We start from the raw sequence: 21,465 nt of genomic DNA, 5'->3' as shown, positions 1-21,465 counted from the left end.
ATTGAACGATAACTGGGCATCAGTTAGTGTAATAGCGTTCTAAAGGTGTCACAGAACACAAAGATAAGATAAAATAATGGGTTAGGTGAATTAAACAACACTTGCATCCTTCCAGCGTAGAACAAAAGCACATTTCGCATCTATCAAGAAATATTTTTCCCATCTACAAAACTCCTTACTGTTTGTTCAACTATTATCAAAACGATACTTTTGAAAAGAAACATAAAAGAAAACATTATGTCAAAGGCGGCAAATGTCTTTCTGAACGAATAAACAAAAACAAACTATTAAAATTAATTGCTCCAAAACCAAACCGCTCGTGCGTTCAATTAGTAAGAACAACTTAGAATTTGAAAAGTATATTAGATTTGATGAATTTATTATTTTTTTATAAAAATGGCTTAGATGTTCTTTTTAAATATTTATTATACGTAATTTGTATTGAAAAGCAAATTAAAATAATCCGATATCATCACTATACTCTTCATTTTTTACTTTTATGGTTAATAGGGAAAAATAATTCCCATGAAATTATAAAAAACTTCACATACTGCTAGATTTTACTGGTGATATTCTCTTATTTTACACCCCAAATAGCCAAGATATTGTGTTGTATTGCCAATTTTAGTCTTGAATAGCTTATGGTCCTGAAAGGGTTAAAACGTACCCAAATGGACACAATAATGAATAGGAAAATATAAAAGGAGGAATGTGATCGATATCAATTTACAAAAAGACAGGATTGAACTTACAAAAAGAAGCCATATTGAACGATGGATTAATAAATGTCCTTTCAAGAGCTTCGTTTTACATATTCCCATTCCATGCAGGGTATGTTTTTCTACAATCTACGGTAAATCCGATGTATAAGTTCATTTAACCGGCGACGTCTCTGTCAACGACCATCGCTGCTGGTTCGCGACATTCCAAACGCCCAATCAGAACACATCCTGCAATTGTACGGTCCACCGAACACTCCTTCTTGAAGTTCCCCAGCTGTAATAAGTGTGAATAATAAAAAATAGAAGTGAACACTTGAACCAGTCGGACAAATCGGGTCCCTGCCTGCCGAAACATCCACCGAAGACGGTGAGGAACAAAAAAGTAAACGGACGGGTACAAACACGGCACAATAAATGGTGCAACGAATAGGGAAGCTGATTTTTGTATGCCCGAGAACGCCGCCATGTTGATGCTGGTCGGTTAAACAGCTTCCCATCGAGGTGCCGCTGCAAACGTGTGTCCACTTGGTGCTGCAATATCGTGGAGGGAATAAAAACGGAATACAGAAAAATGCACGCCGAACCGGTCGGTTCCGGGAGAGGACAAACGACCCGGTTTTCCCGGGGCACGTTCCGAGCAATTGCACCTCGGCTGCCACACGGCGACACGTGCACGGCGGGAAACCGAGGGCCCCCGATTTTCATTCGAGGTCGCTTTTGCTGCATTGTGTGCACCGGAGTACAATGCACGCCCGCCTGAAGTGCAATGCTGCAATCCCTTCGGATCCGGTGGGGTCGTAAAAAGCACGGAAGAATAATTCACCGAACGGTGTATTCCAATTTTCGAACCCCGGCCCCCGGGTCCATGGCAACGAAAGGGCGACGGACGGAAGCACGGGGTTGGCACCGTTTTGTTTGCACGGAATTATTTAATTCCAAGAAACGATCTCGCGTTCGGGCTGCGCTCGTAAAGTAAATTTAATCAATTCATGCTGTGAAATCAGGTGCGAACAACAACCAGAAAAGCAGACGGATGGCGTCCGTAAATATGGCGAGATTGAAAGCGTTTTCTTTCACAGTGGAAGCTCTCGGTGGAAAATTTCCCCCGAAACGAATTATTTGTTAAATATACTTCAGCACAGTGCAAGCGAATTAATTAATAACACGCACTTAAGGATGGGCATTCAAGTTGATGAACTTTATGTTGACATTTTCAAGGAAATGTCATCAAAATAATGTTAGAAAATAAGCTACGCTGAATTGTTGTTAAAAATTTGTTAAAAAATATTTAATTTAGAATTAAATTATTATAGTAAAACTTAACCCTTATAACTTGCATTAAAAAAACTTAGCTTGTTAAACCCTCAAATTCTTTTACTTGAAATGAAATCAACTTCGATCGAACTCGAACCTGTTTGCAGTTGTTAATTATTACCCGCACTCGAACGCTCCATTTTAATGATTCCGCCGGCATAAATCCTTCTCCGTGCCGTTGTGGATTATGAAAACCAATGGATTTTGCGACTCTCGTGAGAAGAGGGCCCCGCAGTGACTTACGCAAACAGTTCTAATGAGCGCAATGAGCCGCATGCCACTATCGGTTCTTATTAACAAAGCACACCAGGATGCATCATGTCCTGCGCAGCTGGACGTTCCATGCTCTTGGTTTCTTTTTTTTTGCTTAAGTCAATACACGATGTACAGATATTAAAAAAAAAAAAAACTACACCCTCCGAGGCCGATGTTCCGAGAACAGCGAGGTAGAAAGCGGCGAAGAAAAGGCTTCGAACCATTTGCCAACAATGGACCCATTTCACTGTTGACTTTTCCGCCGAAGGATGCTTCAGTCCGCCTTTCACCGGTCTGGCCGGCGTTATCTTTCCGCTTCGCCTTCTTCGCCAGAACCCGTTGACCGTTCGTTGTCCGGGCGGGCTTGAGCCGCATCCCGACGGGCGGGTTCTTTGTGTGCGGCGCAACCCGCTCCAAGCATTCCGTGGCGAGCGTCCGGAAAGTCAACAGCAAACGACGAACCTGGAAGGGAAAAACCTAACACGACCCGGGGTGTGGTTGACGAAGGATAAAGATGGGGGGAGGGTGACGTTGGGCTTGGCCGGGGATGGTTTTGGCGCAGTCCCTACTCCCAAAGGCCAGCGGCACTAATTAAATTAATGCCATAGGTAGGTGAACTGAACTCCTGAACTTTCGTGCTCGGTAAGGTGGACGCGGTGGGGGAAAACGGGGACGTTCTTGTTCATCCTCCCCACGGAGGATGGCACACCCTGACCAGGAACCGCCCCAAGGTCCGCCTTCCGAGCAATAACAAAGAAAAACGGGTTAAAGCAGCTGGCTCGGAGTGAATTATAGCAGAGGAAAAGGAAACAAACACATAATGCTCCCTTCTATCAAATGGTAAAATGGCCGGTTCCCAGAAGGACCGGTTCTTAAAGTAGGCCGGCCTTTGTGCGGCCTTTCTCGGTACTTTCACTCGCTAATGGAACCATCGTGGGAATCTCCCAGAGCGTGAGGGTTTTAAGTAACATAGGTCAGTAAAATTTACTACACATCGCAGGCCATTATCTACATGTGCTCGCCGGTCGATAGTTAAATCCTAAGCTGATGCGTTCTCTTCTCGCTTTTTCCGTTACAGAATGTGTGCCATGCTGCTTTCGGAAGTGGCCAGCTTTGCGGCCGCCCTTCTCTTCGCCGTTCATCCGATCCACACAGAAGCGGTAAGTTCCCCAAACAACCCCCTGCATTATCTTTATCTTTAAAATTTAAGATAGTTATGTACGTAGTACAATTCTTAATGTATTATTTTATTCAGCTTAAATTATTTATTGTGTCTTTAACAAAATTATGACAGACTTTAATTTGTCCGCTACGTCATTTCGTGAGCGACTAAGACTCAGTTAGTGCCCTTTTGTGATATTCCCTTAATGTTGCTTTTCATCGCTTTAGTTAAGCGTTAAACCTTTGTATAAACCTACTTCTAAGATATGTCTTAGCCACAGGATGGCCAGACTCTTTACCAATAAACATAAACATAAACATAAATATCAAATTAAGTTTCACCCTTTAGAATAACTACAAAAACGAGCACAAAATATTTCACTAGCTATATTCTCGTGATTCAGTTCCTCTTCTCTCGTTTTATCAGTTTCATGGAGAAGAACAATGTGGAAACGATTTGTAAATTGTACCGAAATGTGACAGGATTTAATGGTCGTGCGGTACTATTTGCGTATATTACTTTGAAACAGAAAATCTACCGAAACAGAAACAAAACTAGTGCAAAGTTAAACACTCAATCCGCAGCGTTTGAGGGAAAGAAATATAAACCCGCGCCATAATATACTCAATCTGTTCCGGCAAAATATGGCTGGCAGATAAAGAACCGCCTCGAACGCGCCCGAACGGCGGCCAGTTTGACCCGGAAAAGTAAACGAAAATTTGCCACATTTAAGGATCAAGCCCCGCCGAAAGCCATCAGTATGCAAATGCACCGAGCTCGCTCCGGTGGAAACGCTTTTCGGGCGCGGAAAAAAGGCAGAAGGGCCGTGCGAGCCCCGGATAGCAAGTTTCAAATTCGTTCCAATTTAAAACTTTCCATCCGGCGTCCGGGGCTCTCGCCGGATCCGCGAGTGTCTTCCTCGGCCAAGGATAAGCTGCTCTTTTTTTCACCAACGCGTTTAGTGTTCGTGTGCGTTTTATTTTCCACCTCTGCATCTTTGTTCAACTGGAATGGACAGAGAGAGGGAGACAATGAGTCACCTTAAAAAAGGAACCGAGCACAGGAGGTTGGCAAGGAGATGAGAGAAAAGTTTCCTCCCATAATCAGCCTCAGTTTTCCCAACGACTTATCAGGGGAGCCGTTCCCACAAACCCACGGGAATAGTGCAAGCGGATAATGGGAGTGAAAGAACGCAAAGAACCCAGTGTGAAATAGAAAAGCGGCTAGCGACGAAGAGGGAGAGGACCAAGCAAAAGCCATGAACAAATCCTACACCGGACCGCAACACCGGACCACAATCGCTTATCGCTTTGCATACACGGCACTCTGGCCACTCCGGCACGAGATAATCTGCGGAGAAGGAAAATTGTTCCATTTCCTCGAACGATCATTTCATCGCACAATCATCGTTCTGTTCTTTCCCACGGCGTCCGGACGAAAGCACTTCCCCCCCGGGGCCAGGGCGAAGGGTGGCCGGGGAAAGGTGGAGAAGGTGAAATTTTCAAGACAGTTCGTCGAAATTTTCAAGCTGTTTGTTTGTATTCGAACGGTGAATTTGTGGTAGGAGCGAGGCTTTTTTTTAAGCATACCATTTTCTGCTCTTTTCACTCCTTTCACTCCTGAACGTTGCCGGAAAGCAAGCACTCCTCGAAAGTCGAAAGGCCGATCTGTGTGCGATATCGTCTGCCATCGGATCGGCCAACAACTCCGGACTACGGTCCAACCGGTCGGAGACAAAACGCTTCCTCTTCAACCTCTGCAAATCGGCCGTAATTGAGTCAAACGGTTTCCCCGAGCCAGAGCCGGGGCGTCGAGCAGAAAACGGCAGTTTTAGTAGATTATATTAAAACACAGTATTGCAAAAAAAAAAAACAAGAGAGGAAAACACATTCCCAGAAGCGAAGTGTGTATCTGCGAGCAAACCACAAACACGCTCAAGCATTAAAATATTCCTCACATGACTCGAATGGCTCATTGTGAATGCCGGCCATAAACCGATTAAATTAATTGAATAAGTTATATGCGACCCACTGGCGAAGGACTCCGGTATGCAAGGGGAAAGATTATTCTGAGAAAGTGATTTTTAACAGCACACCGCATTATGATAGATCAGGAGGGAGGAGTAAAAAGCATTAGAATGCAGAAATGCTCACCCTTTGTACACATTTGTGTTGATGCTATAGAATATCAGACACTTATTGCATATTAACAATGGTAAAAAGAAGATATTTTATGATAAAATTCTATCAACGTTATTTATAAAAGCGATTACTGATTTTCAAACAATTCAACGAAGTTACTTTAATGTTTACCACGTGATCCACATTATTAAAACCCCTCGAATATGTAAACCATTGTGTCTCAGCTAAGGAAAATGTAATAAACATGCAAAAAGCTGCAGAGAAAAGAGTGGAAACAATTTCGAGAACAAATTTCTCACATGCCGCAACAAACGATGCACAAAACAAACTCACACACAACAAATGTGTAAGGACCTCTTGAGAAGAGGAAAAAAAAAGCAAAAAGCAACGAATGGCTGTGTTTTCTCCGAGCTAACGCGCTTTTCATTCCACACGCGCGATAGGAGTGTAAAAAGGGGATGTTTTATGGTATTAATAAATGAAATTTAATAACACTAAACGACGTCCGGACGAGCCCCGGGAGGTTCTCCGATGTCTGGCGGTTACAATCGAATACTCCCCAATACACACCAACACGCACGCCCACCGACACCAAAACTGTAGCCGAGTGCAACCCGTGGGCTTTGGAGTAAACAGTTGGGAAGCGAGGAAAAAACAAACATATACACAGACACACACACAACAAAGCCTTAACTCGCTACTTCGCCGATGGTACGTACGAAAGGATGTAATAAAAACGAACGATCAGCCATCGCTAAACCAATTCAGGAATCACACGCTTCGGGCCGAACGGAAGTGACGGGTGAGGGGATGAAGAGAAATGGGTTGTATGTATGTGAGTGTGTGTGTTTAAACAGACTGCATTGCGTTACAGTGTCCTACAGGGGAATCCACTTTTTTCCTGCCCACACTCATGTATCGCAACCCGGTCTACCGAAAATTTCCACTCAACAATGGAAAAACCTCAGCCTCGCATGTTTTCCTCCGTATGGGCCCTTTCCTCAACCCTATTTGGTTGCTTTTATTTTATTGCAACGAGTCCGGGGGCTTAACGGAAAACGCAACAAATTGAACACCCACTCCAGCCGAGCTCATACACGCGCACACTTAAGCCTAAGCCTCCCAGCCAGCGAGCCTCCGGATAGCCTAGATTTGCGATTTTTTTGCCCTAGCGCCTACGCGAACACCACCGAAAGAGTGCAACAAAATGGACAACATTTTCCTATTTGCCCAACGGTGGGAATGGAAAATAAACTTATTAGAGGGGGAGGAGGACGAAAAAATAAAATCTGCAAAAACCAACAAATTCCACAAAAGAGGACGTTCGTGGTGGGAGTACAAAAAAGGCGCAAACACACACACACATACTCGCAAAGTAGAACCAAAAAAAAAAACAACAAAATGCAACGCAACGCGAGTGGGAAAAAATGTGTGAAAGTGGAAAATTACACACTGAAACACTTTCCTTCCATGCCGTTGCCTACACAAATGACATCCCACCGCGACGCCCGAGTCTATTTGGTTGCTCTCAGCGCAGATTATCCTCTCGCACTCATCCCTCCGAGTACGCCGTCCCATTTCCCTCCTTCCGATGGGGTCATGTTGGGTTGTTGTTACTTTGCTTCACAGAATTCGACACGAAGCAGTCTCACACTCGGTTGCATTTCAATGTGATGCACTTGAGCAAAAACTAAGATTTAGCTCTGGTGCATGCTGAAACATTAAGCCAAACGTTCTTTTAATACAACTGATTGAAGAATCAGAGGTAATAGAAAAAAGAATTAAAGCTTAGATGTCATTAATTTTACAACAAGAATAAAACAGATTTTGTGCAATGTAGAACTACCAACTTTAACTGCTAGTCATTGAGCAATGATATTTCGCTTTGCTTTCATTACATTTTTCAATTCCAATTTTAATTGTTTCTTTCAATTTACTCTTTCAATACACTTTGTTGAAAACTATTTCAACAGAAGAAAACACTTATTTTGAGTATACTTGCACGAGTGGCTAAAATTTTCGTACCTCATTATTCTCTCAGAAAAGACAATTTAAAATGGTCGCGCCTTTTATATACCAACCTTGTTTAGATCGTTTTCGAGTCATTTTAACGGTTTCGGTGACAATCGCGTTTTGACGGCAGCTGTCATGCTGTTGTTTTGTTTTGCAACATTACTTGTTATTAAGTTTAATTTCATACTTCTTCGAAACAACACAATGAAATCTTTCTACAGTATTTTATCTATTAAAATAGTTCAAATAAGGGTTTGAAAAACCCCGTCTCTCGTTCAGCTAGCGGCTGGCGAACACTCAATTACTGCGGGAGGCAAAACAATTTCCCTCCAAACAACCGAAGGCCAGCCCGTCGGGACAATCAATGTTCTCTTCGATATCGATCCCATAGCGATCTCGCAATTAAGGCTTCGCGCAGAATTGGTAATTCGAATCCTCCGGCTCGTTTCCCGGCCTCGAGCAGTAGTAGGCTCTGGAATGCATGTGGAGGAGCGATGCAAAAGAGCCGAAAGGGGAGTAAACAATAAACTCAGCCCGAGGAACGTTGCTGCCACTCGTGTCGCAACCTTCGAACTCTCTCGCTCGGACGAAATTGGTTGAAATTGCACCGATTGTCGTATTATCTTACTGCACTTAATTAGCTCCAGCATGCAGCCGGTCGGTAAACCGGGGGAAAATATTCAAACCGGGCCGGGAGGGGGGGGGGGGGGGGCTGTGGGAGTAAGTGCTGTCCGCCTCAACGACGGTGCCACTCTATGGCGATATAATTGTTCTGCGCTCGGCATGTTTCAGGTCTATGTCTGGCCCGTCTGCCATGGATTCCCGTAACCCACCAATTAAATTTTAATTCGATTGGCTACGCAAATTACGTTTCCACGGTATTTCTCTCGGACGGGAAAACTGCTCTCGTCGACGCAAAACAACGACGGAAAAGGAACAAGCTTCCCAATCGCAGCGTCGTCGCAAAGATCATCCCACAAACGGCTCCGTCGACGGGAGTAACATTAAGCAAATCTGTGCGAACTTCCACCGATCGAGTTTGTTGGATGAGGGAAAAACAGCGTGCCGTTTTTCATTAGTCGAGTGTAAAGAGGACGGTATAGAAAATGGAACCGCTCACCGCCCGATCGTATTATGGCAATAATTGAATTTGGAATTGAACAAACCACAATCCGTTAGTTCGAGCTGGCTACAAACACTCCTGCTTCCGGGGGTTCTATAGTAAATTTCCTTGCTTTCCTGCCACCCACGTATGAGAGAAGTGTACGTGTGACATTTTCCCATCCCATCGCGGCGGTGGGAAAATCTAGGCCAAAGGATATCCAACCCGCATCAGGAAGAGGCTACCCTTTTCGAAATGAGAAATTGGATGAGCAAAGGCAACGAAAGTGCACGTCTAAAACACAGCGCACATCCGGATCTTCCATTTTCCCGCCCAAAATAAATGAGGAAGAAACCCGATTCCAATTTCGGATAAATCTTTCGTGCTGTTCCCGTTCTCGCCAATCAGAGCAAAGTCCCACGGGCGAGCTTTAAAGCTTCGCTTCGCCGGAAAAGGGCGAGCATCTTCTGGGGGTTATTTTTTCTACCCGTCTGGAGAAAGATAACGCGAACGAACACGCAGCTGGATGCGGTTGTATGGTTGGAAGTTCGTACCGGCAAAAAAGGTGTTGATTGAGTTTTTAATTGCTTCCAACGACTACACTTTGCTGAGCCGCGAGGAGCATAAAGCGAGCAAGTTTCCGTGAAGTTTTTCTCTGCGGTTTTTCCGACCGGGGTTTTGCCTGAGAAAGCTGGCAGTGGTGGAAATCGTGGTTTTTGTGCAAAAGGAAAACCATCCATCGCTGGTAAAGCCAATCTAGGGGATTCTTTGTTTGACGTTTGAGGTAAATCAATGAAACTAAGTTGATAGGGGTTTTTCACTGTAAAATTTCCTTCAAATAAGTGTTTAATATTGGTAATATAGCTTTAAAAGAAGCTACCTTCATTTATGCCATTTAATTGTGCTTGGTAATCAATCACATTGCTTTATCTCAGTTAACGTAAGTGATATCGAAATCAATCCATTTTCTGTGGTCTTAATTTTTTGACTACAATTGAATCTACTGGCATTAGTTTGCCCTACCCATCCTAAACCATCCACGCGCAGTAATGCACTGTCTACTCCCTGCAATCACCATTCCGCAGCAATAAATGATGCCAGCGTGTGGAAAAACGTTACCGCAGACGCGCTCTGCAACCGTCGAGATAGCAACTATCGAAAGCAAAACAATCGATGCACGTTCGAAGCCGTCAGACACCAGGCGCCTCCATGGGCCGAATCCCATAAGCCACCAGGCGCCTCCATGTGGTGCATCAAAAACTGTCCGGGTGTTGGTCTCAATCGCGTCCCACTTCGCATGGCTGCACACACACACACACCCTTGGCCCCAAAACGAAATACCTTTTCCACCCCCCTGTCCCGGAAAGCCAGGCTTGGTAGCTTGGTCTCGGGTTTTGAAATAATAGCAACGTAAATAGGTAATAAATCTTGATTAATGATATTGGATTATTTTTCCACCACCTATCCGTCACCACCGCTGAGCTCGACCGTGGGTGACCAGGCTTTATTACACCAACGCTTGGTCGTAGCGTTCGCAAAGTCAACCATCGAAGCTTCCGTATCCACTGGAACGCTTACGAGCGAAAGTAGAACGATGGAAAACGAGCCTGACGAGAATATCCACTAATCTAACTGACCCGGAACGATGGTTTGGTCTTTCGGGTACACTGTATCTCCCTTGGTAAGCTTTTCGATCGTAACTTACACTGCACCGTAGATTTGACCGAGCTGGTGCAGTATTAGCTATGGAAAGATTAGCGAAAATGTGTGTTCTACTACAAAGCAGAATATCACAGAGAATAAAACTAAGGCAAAGTTTGAAGGAAATGTGAAAGTTTATGCTTTAAAATGGCCAATAGAGTATAATAAAGTTAATAAAAAAATTTTGATTGAAACTGACTGCTATTTAAACTTTGTTCAGAAGAAATATATGACTCAAAAAAATGAATGCACAAGAGATATTACGATACTAATGAAAACAAATGGAAAACTGGAAAAGTTAAAATTTAAATATCTCAGTTTGTTCGCATTTCAATTCTATTGTAATAGAGTAAAACGAACTGGTAAAAATATTTAACTTATTGAAATCAAAATAAAAAATTGTGACGCAAAGAATTCTCGCAACCACGTTAGTGCTTACAATTGTCCTATTTTCGATGAACGTCACAGAAGCTTCCGATTCAAATCACTAGATAATTCACAGGACCATTGGAAAAGTTCGGACCTGCCAATACCAACAACACTGGTGCATCCATCGGGTAACTCGCCAAAGAGTCACATCAATTTCTACCATCAACTGGACGACTTCACGCGAGCGAGGGATTGTGTGGTTCCGTTGGAAATCCCACTGATCGCATTCCGTATTCCCATGCGCGATCGCCGTTGTCGGCATCATCGGCCCGGAACACAGACACACACACACACACACATACCGAGCTCCCAGAGTGGTTTCAGATGGAACAAGGTTGAGTTTTTCATTCCATCAACCATCCATGGTGCTTTGGCCCTTGCATGGGATGCCGGCTTTTCCCTAGCACCAAATAGATCTATCTGCCCATTCTTTCGTCGCTCTCGTAGTGTCTGACAAATGTACCCGGCACTAATCACACTATGAGTAATGTCGGTTCGTTTCCACGAACTACCAATGGCTTCCCCGAGCGCCCGTATGTGTTTGCGTAAAACAGAGAGATTGATGATGTGGAAACAAAACCTACCCGAAACTGTGCGTGCCCCTAAACGCGCTGAAAGTCTTACCGGAGGGAAAAGGGTAGCAATTTATTGTACCCCGTGTTCACCCAAACAACCCCCCCCCCCCCCCCCCCCCCCCAACCCACAGCAAGCCCCAGAATTGTAGAACTACTTGAAAAAGAAAACAAAAAAGCTGCTGATGATGATATCGGATTCAGCTTCCACCAACACAAGCAGGTTTCAAGTGTGTGGAGTTATTTCCGAAACTAATTGCCGACGCCATCGGTTTTGGTTTGTTGGGGAAAAGTTTCTCCCATTGTGAAACGTATGGGGTAACCTGTTAATGAAATTGAAATAATCACCATGGTAGCCTACATTTAATCATCTTAAAACACACTCAAACAATGCAGCTATATGCAGGAATAGTTTAAACCCCTCAAGCGAACATCGACATTGCAGTTTTTGAAAATATACGATGAGATGAATGTTTTCAAAGCATTTGAGCTTTAGCATTTGGAAGGGATGTTTATAAAGCCAAACCCAAACTCGTTTTTGATAATAATAACAAACTAATCGGTATTGGTTTCTGCTATCCAAACAAGTTTGAAAACGTTGTATTTTGATGTTATTCCACTAAGAGAGGTTAAACACTATCACTTCAAACATTGTGTATTCGTATACTTTGATATTTTTATATGACAGAGTAAACAAAAAGTCATCCACACAATGTTTAATTATTTCAAAGAACATGGCATAATTAATTGACTTTCTACATCACAACTGCCATCAACTTTTCCTGTTCTCTACTTTTCGTAACAATTTTGCAATCCATTAACTACTCGAAGCTCATTTAGAGTGTGCAATATTTTTGCTCGAATCTAATGTGTGTTGTTCATATCCTCAAGTTTGCATCCAAGTAAACTTGCTCCATTGAAATCATTTTATTTTTATGCCGGACAATCAGTAAGTTTCAAATTTCCTTAGATATTTAGTTAGTTATTCTCGAGAAACATACAAAACAAATCCTTTAACATAATTGAATTTGGTTTGCGTTTCTTCTTTTACAATGTTTTCCATTTATTTTAATTACTTCCTGTTATCACACGGTTTAGTTTTTTTTTCTACATTTGATCGTGGATTCCCGCTCATCATCATGATTGTAATAATTATCCTAGACGTCACCAACGTTCGTGGCTTATTCCAATAAAAATGATTTTCCACCATTATCGTACCGTATATCTAACTTCGCTCCCATTTTTTTTATTCCCTTCTCAATATTTCTATTCTTTTCCTCTACGCTTTCAGGTGACCGGAGTCGTCGGACGTGCGGAAACGTTGTCGTCGGTGTTTTTCCTGGCAGCATTCATATTCTACACCAAAGCGACCAGGCGGAAAAAGTCCACAGGTATGTAACCCGCTAGCCGGGTGTCCTACGTCGCAGATGAACCGTGAGAGTTTTGCTAACCGAGGCAGCTTCGCTTCGTGTTGGTGACAGACTGCGAACGGTGTAATGTTTCACAAACAAGTGTAATCACTTTTGACGAAACGCGGGTGTTGGAAATGGGAGAGCATAACGGAGAAAAGTGCGGGGCGAAACACGGTTTAATACAGTGAAAAGCTTATGCAAAAGAAAAACAGAAAAAAACCTTTGTGCAAAAACATCAACATTTCATAGAAAGTTTGATCAAAAGCGTTGATGAATATCAGCTCTTTAACACTGAAAAACTAACTTTTTATTATTTTTTAAATGAAACATGTTTGTGGTTTATGTCATGTATTTCTTTTAGACCACATTTAATTTTATCGCTTTTTCCAATGATAACTATATAGTTTGTGTATATTTTTGTATCATCGTAGACATTTTTGTGATCCTGATAAAAAGGATTCGATCCGTCAATCCTCATAAGCTTTGGTAGCCGATAAAATTTAATTAGTCTGAAGTTTGCTGAGCATTTGCTCTTCCGCTAAAATTCATTTCATATTTGCAAACCCACATCGAGCGAACGCCACAAGTAAAATGCGCTTCGCTAATGCAATTCGCATCGCCGAGCGTTATCATGTGCCACGTGGAAATCCACTCAAAATGGCACCTAATATGAAATCAATCAATTTCGCTTCGGTCTGCCAAAGGAAAGGGAGATGGAAACAGAGAGAGAGAGAGAGTAGAGAGGGATATAGTGAGTGCTGCCCAGAGTCACACTTGATCCAATTTCCAAAATTGCCTCCCGTGCGACCATTTACGCTATTTGCAACCATCGGACCCCTCAAACCCTTTTTGTCGTTTTCCCGAACCCTTTGGATGACTTTTCCCTAACCCAGCATGAAGCGCTACGGGTTCTATCGATCCGTCCGTGCGCTAGTGGAGTTGTACGCGGACGCGCATCTGCAGCAACTTCACCGTATCGTATCTCCCAACAGATCACCATCCACCAAAACTCCAGGCATTGGAGATATCCCGCCATCAATTTGCTGATTTTACAAGCAGCCCAAGCGAAATGTGATTAATTATTGAAAATCCGCTCCCTAATGATTTGCTATTCATCGGTAAAATTCATGGCCTGCTTGCTTTATGGATGCTGCCGCTACCGGCGGTTCGCTTTTCGGAGCTGCTGGCTGCCGGATTTTGTCCTCTTACTCTCTTCTTTTTAGGACTTTTTTTTTAACCAATATTCCAGCGAATGCACCTTGCCAGTATCGTAGATCGGGTGGATCAGCAGCCGATATCGACAACTTCCGCCCGGTGGAAAGCACTTCACTTTCCCATTCCTTTCCCGGCTTTGCATCGCTAGGGGTGAAAAAGTGCAAATCAGTCGCTGCTCAATTTGGGATGCTTTTTGGTGCCTCGGTTCAGCATCTCCGATGCGATGAATGGAGTGCGCAATGGGCTGCTAATGGAACCAAATGTTTCTCCTGTCAGCTTGGCAGCGAACGTAAAAGACTTTAAAAATAAGCCTTTTGTATAGTCCTCGGAATGCGATACAATTTAGCATTTGAGCCCACGAACTACCTTACGAACGTTAGTGTAGCTTTATCTTTAAATAAATGGAAGCCTGGTGTTATCAATTTCCATTATGATTTAAACCCAAATTGTTGTAATAAAATTGTTTTTGATCCAACGGTTGTATAAATTTAAAAATGCTTAAATTTGTCTATCGCCTAATTCGCGCCTACCTTGGTGTTGTACAAACTTTCTTTACATCTGCTGGAGTCATTTTTAAAGGTAAACAACACCTCTCAATTGCAGTTCACTCGTGCCACATCAGGATTAACTCCCGTAACCCGTGTGCATCAATCGTTCACGCCTATTTTTCCCATCTCGCGAGGGACGTACGTTCTTTCGGGAACCATTTTCCACCGAACGGGGCAGCATCCAGCTAGGAAGCTTTCCAAACTCGCATCGGGGATTTCCGGTGACGTTAAAAATGACCGTCATTTTCGCGGCGGTCCCCATTTACGAAGAGGAATAAAAAAAAGCCCACATACACACATACGCGGACTTATCCGTTTTACTGCCTGTCGCTAGCGCTTTTGGAGAAGTAGGCTTTATCCAAGGCCCCCATTGGGTTGAAAAAGTGAGTAAAATATTTTTCATTCCGCGAAAGGGGTGGTATTTTTTTCGGGGTAGTTTTTTGACACGAGCACACTCACACACACACAATGGACCCGATTTATTTTCGCAGGCTACAACGGAGCGGCTAGAAACTAACGAACGAGGCGGACGGAAAAACTGCCAGCCAAACAGTTCCGTTCCGTTTCGGGGGTTTTTTTGACGCGAAACCCCGGGCTCCTAGTGACCGGCGGTGGAAAATGTTAAAATTCCTTTCACACCGATGAAATTACAACATTTATCAAGTAAATTACTTGACGGCACCTTTCACGCCATCGGAAACGCAGGAGGGTTTTTTTTTTAACGTAGACTGTTATACGGAAACAACTTTTACACTGCGTTCTTGATTTCCTTCTTTCTATTTTTCTCGTTGGTAATATTCTTCTAGCAGCACCACGGATCACGCTGATTTGTGGCTGCAGCGTGGCGTTAAGGCCACTGCAAGCGGGAGAAGGGGACGGCAAAAGGGAACGACTGGCATCGACGGCTGGGAGAAAAAGTTTCTCCTTCGAATTGAAAGCATTTCCGCACTCGTGAGTGAAAGATTTTCTTTTTCATTCAGCAGCGCAGCGAGTTTGGCACTTTGGGGGTGTCGGGGAGAAATGTTTGGCAACTATCCGGGCCAGCATTTTCCCCGGGCGGAAGTAATGAAAAGTGCATCACACCAGCCACCGCTGTAAAGTGTGAAAGCTTTTCTTCCGTGGTCAAAACCGCGGAAATCTGAGGGAAATTTTATTAAGATTATTATACAACTGTTTAATCTAAATTTGTTCGAGCGTAACGAATCCTAGCGCTTTTTGGAAGTTTGGTTCCGAAAACTTTCAGCTGCACAAACAGCTTGAAGTATGCATCCCAAAACCTTGTCCCGGCTAATCACACATTATTTGTACAGCCATTTGCAATGCACTTGGTGCATTTCCGGGAAAATTCACGCCATCCCCGGTTGATGGCACTGACACGTTAGCATTGCAAACACTTTTCATTTCTCAATTTGTCCAACAACACTACGGAGTCTATCTGTGGGTTTTTGTGCCCGCTATTTCGTTTGCTTTTCCAATCGAAAAATCGAAAACATACACTTTCCACGGCTCGCATTGCCACAAAAGAAGGCGCAAACAGCACCACCACTGCATGCAAATCAACCGTCCGCAAACGACTCCGGGGATGGGAGATTTTCTTGTCAAACGGGTGCGCCGGAAAATGGCTACCCAAGAAGCCGTTCCCTTTAGCCTAGAGCGGTTTACTCACAGCACGTTTTGCTCGAGCACCCTTGAAGCTTCCCACGGTATCCATTTCCCGGCAGCGTATCGTTCGGTATAGCGGTTCCTCTGGCATCGGTTCAACACCGGTAACCGAAGTGGCAAAGTGGCTTCACACTTCAATACCAACACTAATCGAATGCATCCATTCTCGATAAGATGGATAATTTGTGTAAAATTAACTGAAAAAGTTTTGCAATCACAATTTATAAACATTTTGATTATAACTTCTGCGTTCAAAAAGACTAAGTTTAATGATTAAATGTTGAATGGTTAGATGACAACATTTAAAAACGTGACAAGTTAGGCGTCAACATGAAAAACGAAAGATGATAAAACTTGTGCACCAAAATAACTTAAATCTATTTACTTTAGAAGGTCAGCCACTAGAAAAATAAAAAAAAAAAACAAATGAAGTTTACCGCATGAAGAACTCACAAAGACAGGTTGTGGCGAAGAAAACATTACTTGAAAAAAAAGGTTCAAAAAACATGCAAAAACTGAAACCGTACTTTAAAAAAAAACTCAAGATATTCTCTCCAGGACAGCTCGTACTTCTGGTTAGCTTTTCCCACAGTCATGTCACACTTACCAGCTTGTATTGTTGGCGTGCGGGGATTGGCGCCGAAAGGCGTGATTTATTTACGACAGGCTTTTGGCAAAGTGATTTTTTCCCGCAATCCAGTTTACTGCAGCGCAATGAAAGTGTTTGTGAGAGGGAGAGAAAAATCAGAATGCGGGTGATTATGGATGAGAAATAGAATATTTTTGCCAACTTTTGCCAACCCATAGTGTGTGGAATAACATTGATGGCCGAAAAGGATCTCAAACTAGAGTTGAGCTGCTACAAAGTTGATCATTCGACGTAATGGCCAAAACAGGCCAACTAGGACATTCCGGTATGTTCAAACAAAACCAAACAAAGGGGGGGAAAACCGGAAGCCATTCCAACAGTACGTCAGTAACATTACATAAATACGGAAACTTATACGAAAACAACGTAGCTGCACGTGCGCCACAAAAAGAGCCTAGCTCCTAGTTTGGGGAAGTGTGTTCAGATTGTTCTTTCCTCCCGTTAATTTTTGTGACCTCTCTCCAGTGCTCATCTGTGGATCCCATTTCCGCACAAATGTTGCGCGCCGGCGAAAAGAAACGGTTCGAAAACTGGGCGAAGTGTTTCTTTCGCTCGCATCGTTCCAACGCCGACGAGCACGTTCCTTTGCGTTCGGATGTTTATGAGTTTAATTTTCTGCATTCTGTTAAATTTGGCGTAGCTAAATAGTTATGCCGCGTCTGCTGGTGCTCATGATGCGCCCGTTTTTGTTGCTCCGCTGTTTGTTTTTGATGCACTTTTCTTGTTTAAATCTCGCTCTTACGCCGTTCCCGCGGACAGGACGAGCGTGCATTGAAACAGATTGCCCGGTGGATCGTGAACGTTTCCCGGCCTTTTTATAAACAACACTTTGTGCCATGCTGGTGCGTTTGGGAGTATTTCATATTTGCCGGAGAAAAGTTCACGAGAAGAATAAATTGAAATATGATAATGTAAAACTTTTATTATGACAACTTGGTGCACAGCAATGTTGAGATGAAGCAAAACTTAAATTTTCGGGAAACGCGAACATACAATTTTTTAAAAGAAAAGCTAGTCTAATATCTCGTTGTGGACTTTCGTTAAGTATGGAAATGTACCAAATGCTTCAATATACTACAATATCAAGCAAAGTTTCCTGTAAATTGACTAAATTTCATATAATTACGACTTGCAAGTTTATGTAGGTAAAAGGAAAAAGATGTGTAAAATTATTAGGGGCAAAGCAGAACCTACACGATATCGATTAGATATGGTCGAAAAGATATGGTCAGCATCATAATTGTAATCGGGTATTAAACATATTTTTACAAATCCATTTCTGCATAATTATTTAAAATATTAAATTGATAACATCAATAATAGATAATATGTCTGCCAATTGTGATTATTTAACACATCTCATCCAGGACAAAGAAAACTATACATATTCTGCTTTCTCATAGTATTTTACCGTTTTGTTAAACGTTGGTGATCCATGAAAAATCAGGCCACCCGAAGACCACTCGTTGTTCTGTCAGCATTCAACCCGGAAAACTCCGGAATGCCATCAACACATCGTAATGGTCACATTTGTCTGTGGTCTGGTGTTATTTTTCCCTCACCCTCGGGATGGAAGAATTCATTTTTTCTTCCTCTCTCACTTGTGAACGGTGGCTGTACACCCAGACATAGGATTTATACAGCTTGTTCGTTGGGATTCGTTTTTTTCACTGCAACCGGGACCTTCTTTTTCTTTGCCCGGCTTATGCTTTTGCAAACACTGCACTTACCAGCGGACCGGTTCAAGCTTCTACATTTTTATGATATCTGTCTTGTCGTCTGTAATGTTTTTTCCCCCTTGCAATCGGTGCATCCGCGGATCATCAACTTTGCCATGGTGCTTCCAAAGATCTTCTCTTGAAATGCGGAAATGTTGTTTTTGTTTTCATACCGACGATCATTCGTCAAGTTGTAACAATGGAAAATTGCTTACCATCAACGCTTCGTTTGCTGTCTGAAAAAACTGTATTCACAGATCTTTGCTACTTTTTTACCACCTTTTCTGTAGGACCTTAGCTACCATGAGAAAAAGCAAGTTTATTTGTTTGGTAAACTTGTCGCGAAAAGCTTTATTATTATTTAACACACTGCTCAAATTGAAAATATTTTAATGAAAGAATCACAATATACCTGATTTTAAACCTTACTGATAAGCGCCGTTTTGCTTTGTCTCCTCCTTCTGTCTCTATTGCTAATGCTCAGACATTGATGGACTGGTGTGGATCAAATTCAGCTCTTTCTTCACAAAAATCACACCGCTCCGGGCTTCGAGAAACCATTAGCGCTCATTCGCTTTCTGATGGATCGCCTTATCTTACGGTGAAAGTAAGCGAAAAGCTTTTCTTCTGCTTATACCTTCTGTGTGCTTTCGTTTAAGATTTTTCTTGTGTATGTGCTTCAAGCCAGAAAGGGATATCGACGATTTCCCTCTGTTTCCGCTGAGGGAATCGTTATGCATCGCATGCATAACGATGATGCCAAAACTGGATGAAGCACATCAATCTGGAGTGTTGACATGTCATAAAATATCACATTGGCACCATTAGTTTTCACAAACTTCTCACGAAGGATCAAATTAAATCTCGTTTATTTAAAAAAAAATAGTATAACAATGAATTGTGACATTCCCGTGAACATGAATCAATACCAAGTGGAAAGAACATAATTAAAATTCCTCTTTGAAGCTTTGAAATATCAGCATCACTATTTGAAAAAAAAACTCTTACATGACCTTTTCAGTTGACAACATATTGTCACGAATTATAATTGTACGCAAATTATACCCACACATAAAATAACGGGTCGCCACATCTCATCGCAATTACAATTGAGTGAGTTAATTAGTTGCAACATAATAGGATCATTAGGTTTATTCCATTGTCAATAGCCACCCATTAAACATCAAAAGGATTCATTGAAACGGTCATTCGAAACATATAAAAGGCACAGAAAACAGTAATTAGAAGACAAAATAGAAATAGCTGGTAACAAATGTTGTAACGGTAGTGCGTCCTTTTTTATTGATAACAAAAGATTGTACTTTTGTGGATCTTACTGCCGAATATTTTTCTCATCGTGTCATTGGCATGGTCAACTTACTAAGCTTAAGCCCGTCATGTAAACGATGTGTAATAATTGCAAAATACGTGAAACACCATGCGCCTCCATCGCTTGACAAAGAGCGAAGTGTTTTCACTTCGAGATTTGATGTTATTCTTTCACTTTTGCAATTCGTTACAAATAACATAGCTCATCTGAATCGGTTTGCGTAACCCAGAAAGGAAATGATGTGAACTATTCCGACACGCAAACGAAGCTTGGAGACAGATTGTAATCCCTTCCTCAAAATCCCAATAGTAATCCATCCACCTTATTCATGCCGGATACGTTGAAGCGATGGCGAGGCATAAATAGATGCGTAAACAAACCGTTACCATTCCAACAAAAAGGGAAATTTACCCATCAAAGGTACTTTCTCTCTTCGCTTCGGGTAGACTTGAATCCCACGAGATATTCTTGTTGGGACTTTCCCATCGTAAACGTAAAACCACCACCGTTTCCAGTTCAATCATACTTTTAGCATTTAAATCATACTTTTCATCACCCGAACTGGGACGATAGGTAGTTCTTCTTGTGTTAAATAAATTAGTATTTAAATATGGACCATCATATTTCCTTGGAAGGAGAAATGTTCTAGATAAGCCGGGGTTCCTTGTTAAAGTCTTATAATATGATCAAATAGCTTATGACTGTTACCATTTTACAGCCACAATTGAATCAATTACTAAAATTTTACGTCATTGAATTTTACATACAGCAAATGTATTATTTATACAATTAGAATAAATCTGTTATGTTTTGGTTATTATATCTTTTTAACTTACATTATTCTAATTGCGATTTTCCACCCAAAATAAAACATCCTTTGTGGTGCAGGTATAACGATACTTCAACCAAATTCCGGCACTGCTCAGTTCATCAATCACGAGCAATCACTTTCGACATATGTAGAGTATCAGTTCGGCTCACCGGTGGTTGTTTATTTGCCCCCCCCCCCCCCCCCCCCCCCCCTCCCGCAGCACATCCACCTTTCCAGGAAATTGTTAAACCCAATTCCAGCATCCGTTCGAATGTTTGTCGATTTTGGTGCGCTATGTAAATTATACACCGTAGATCCGTAGCACCGTAATGGGATTTCGTAGGAAAATGGTTCCCGCTAGAACTAGAACCTACCAGTACTTTGTCGATGTTTTTCCTATTTACAACAGGGTCACCATTACATTACAATTTATTTGTTTTCCGCCCCAATCGATTTTCATTGGAATATTTTGCGATAATTCTAACTGTTATTGAATCTTTCTGGGATTCCGAGAATATGTGATTCTACAGTTAAACAAATACAACCTGAAATTAATAATGCTTTCAAAATTATTTCGATTGGATTATAAATTGCTTTAAAGTGTCAAGTATTTATCTGTCATCCTTTGCAGTGTTAATAATAATGTATACCGACAACGTTTCTATGATTGCACGCCTATTTATCAAATTAACTTATACTAGAAAATGGG

The 21,465-nt window shown here is 42.2% G+C and overlaps 1 protein-coding gene across 1 annotated transcript in view; it reads left to right on the top strand.

Annotated features, from left to right (window-relative positions):
- Positions 1–21,465, top strand: part of LOC131271908 (protein O-mannosyl-transferase Tmtc3-like) — a 100,716-nt gene that overhangs the window by 46,241 nt on the left and 33,010 nt on the right. Inside the window, 2 exon segments of the mRNA XM_058273480.1 lie at positions 3,370–3,451; positions 12,703–12,802. Coding sequence (XP_058129463.1) covers positions 3,370–3,451; positions 12,703–12,802 — 182 coding nt within the window.

This window comes from Anopheles coustani, chromosome 3 (assembly GCF_943734705.1).
Source record: "Anopheles coustani chromosome 3, idAnoCousDA_361_x.2, whole genome shotgun sequence".
NCBI classification, from domain to species: domain Eukaryota; kingdom Metazoa; phylum Arthropoda; class Insecta; order Diptera; family Culicidae; genus Anopheles; species Anopheles coustani.
Note: the sequence above shows the minus strand (reverse complement) of the source record. Positions and strands in the feature narration are given on the sequence as shown.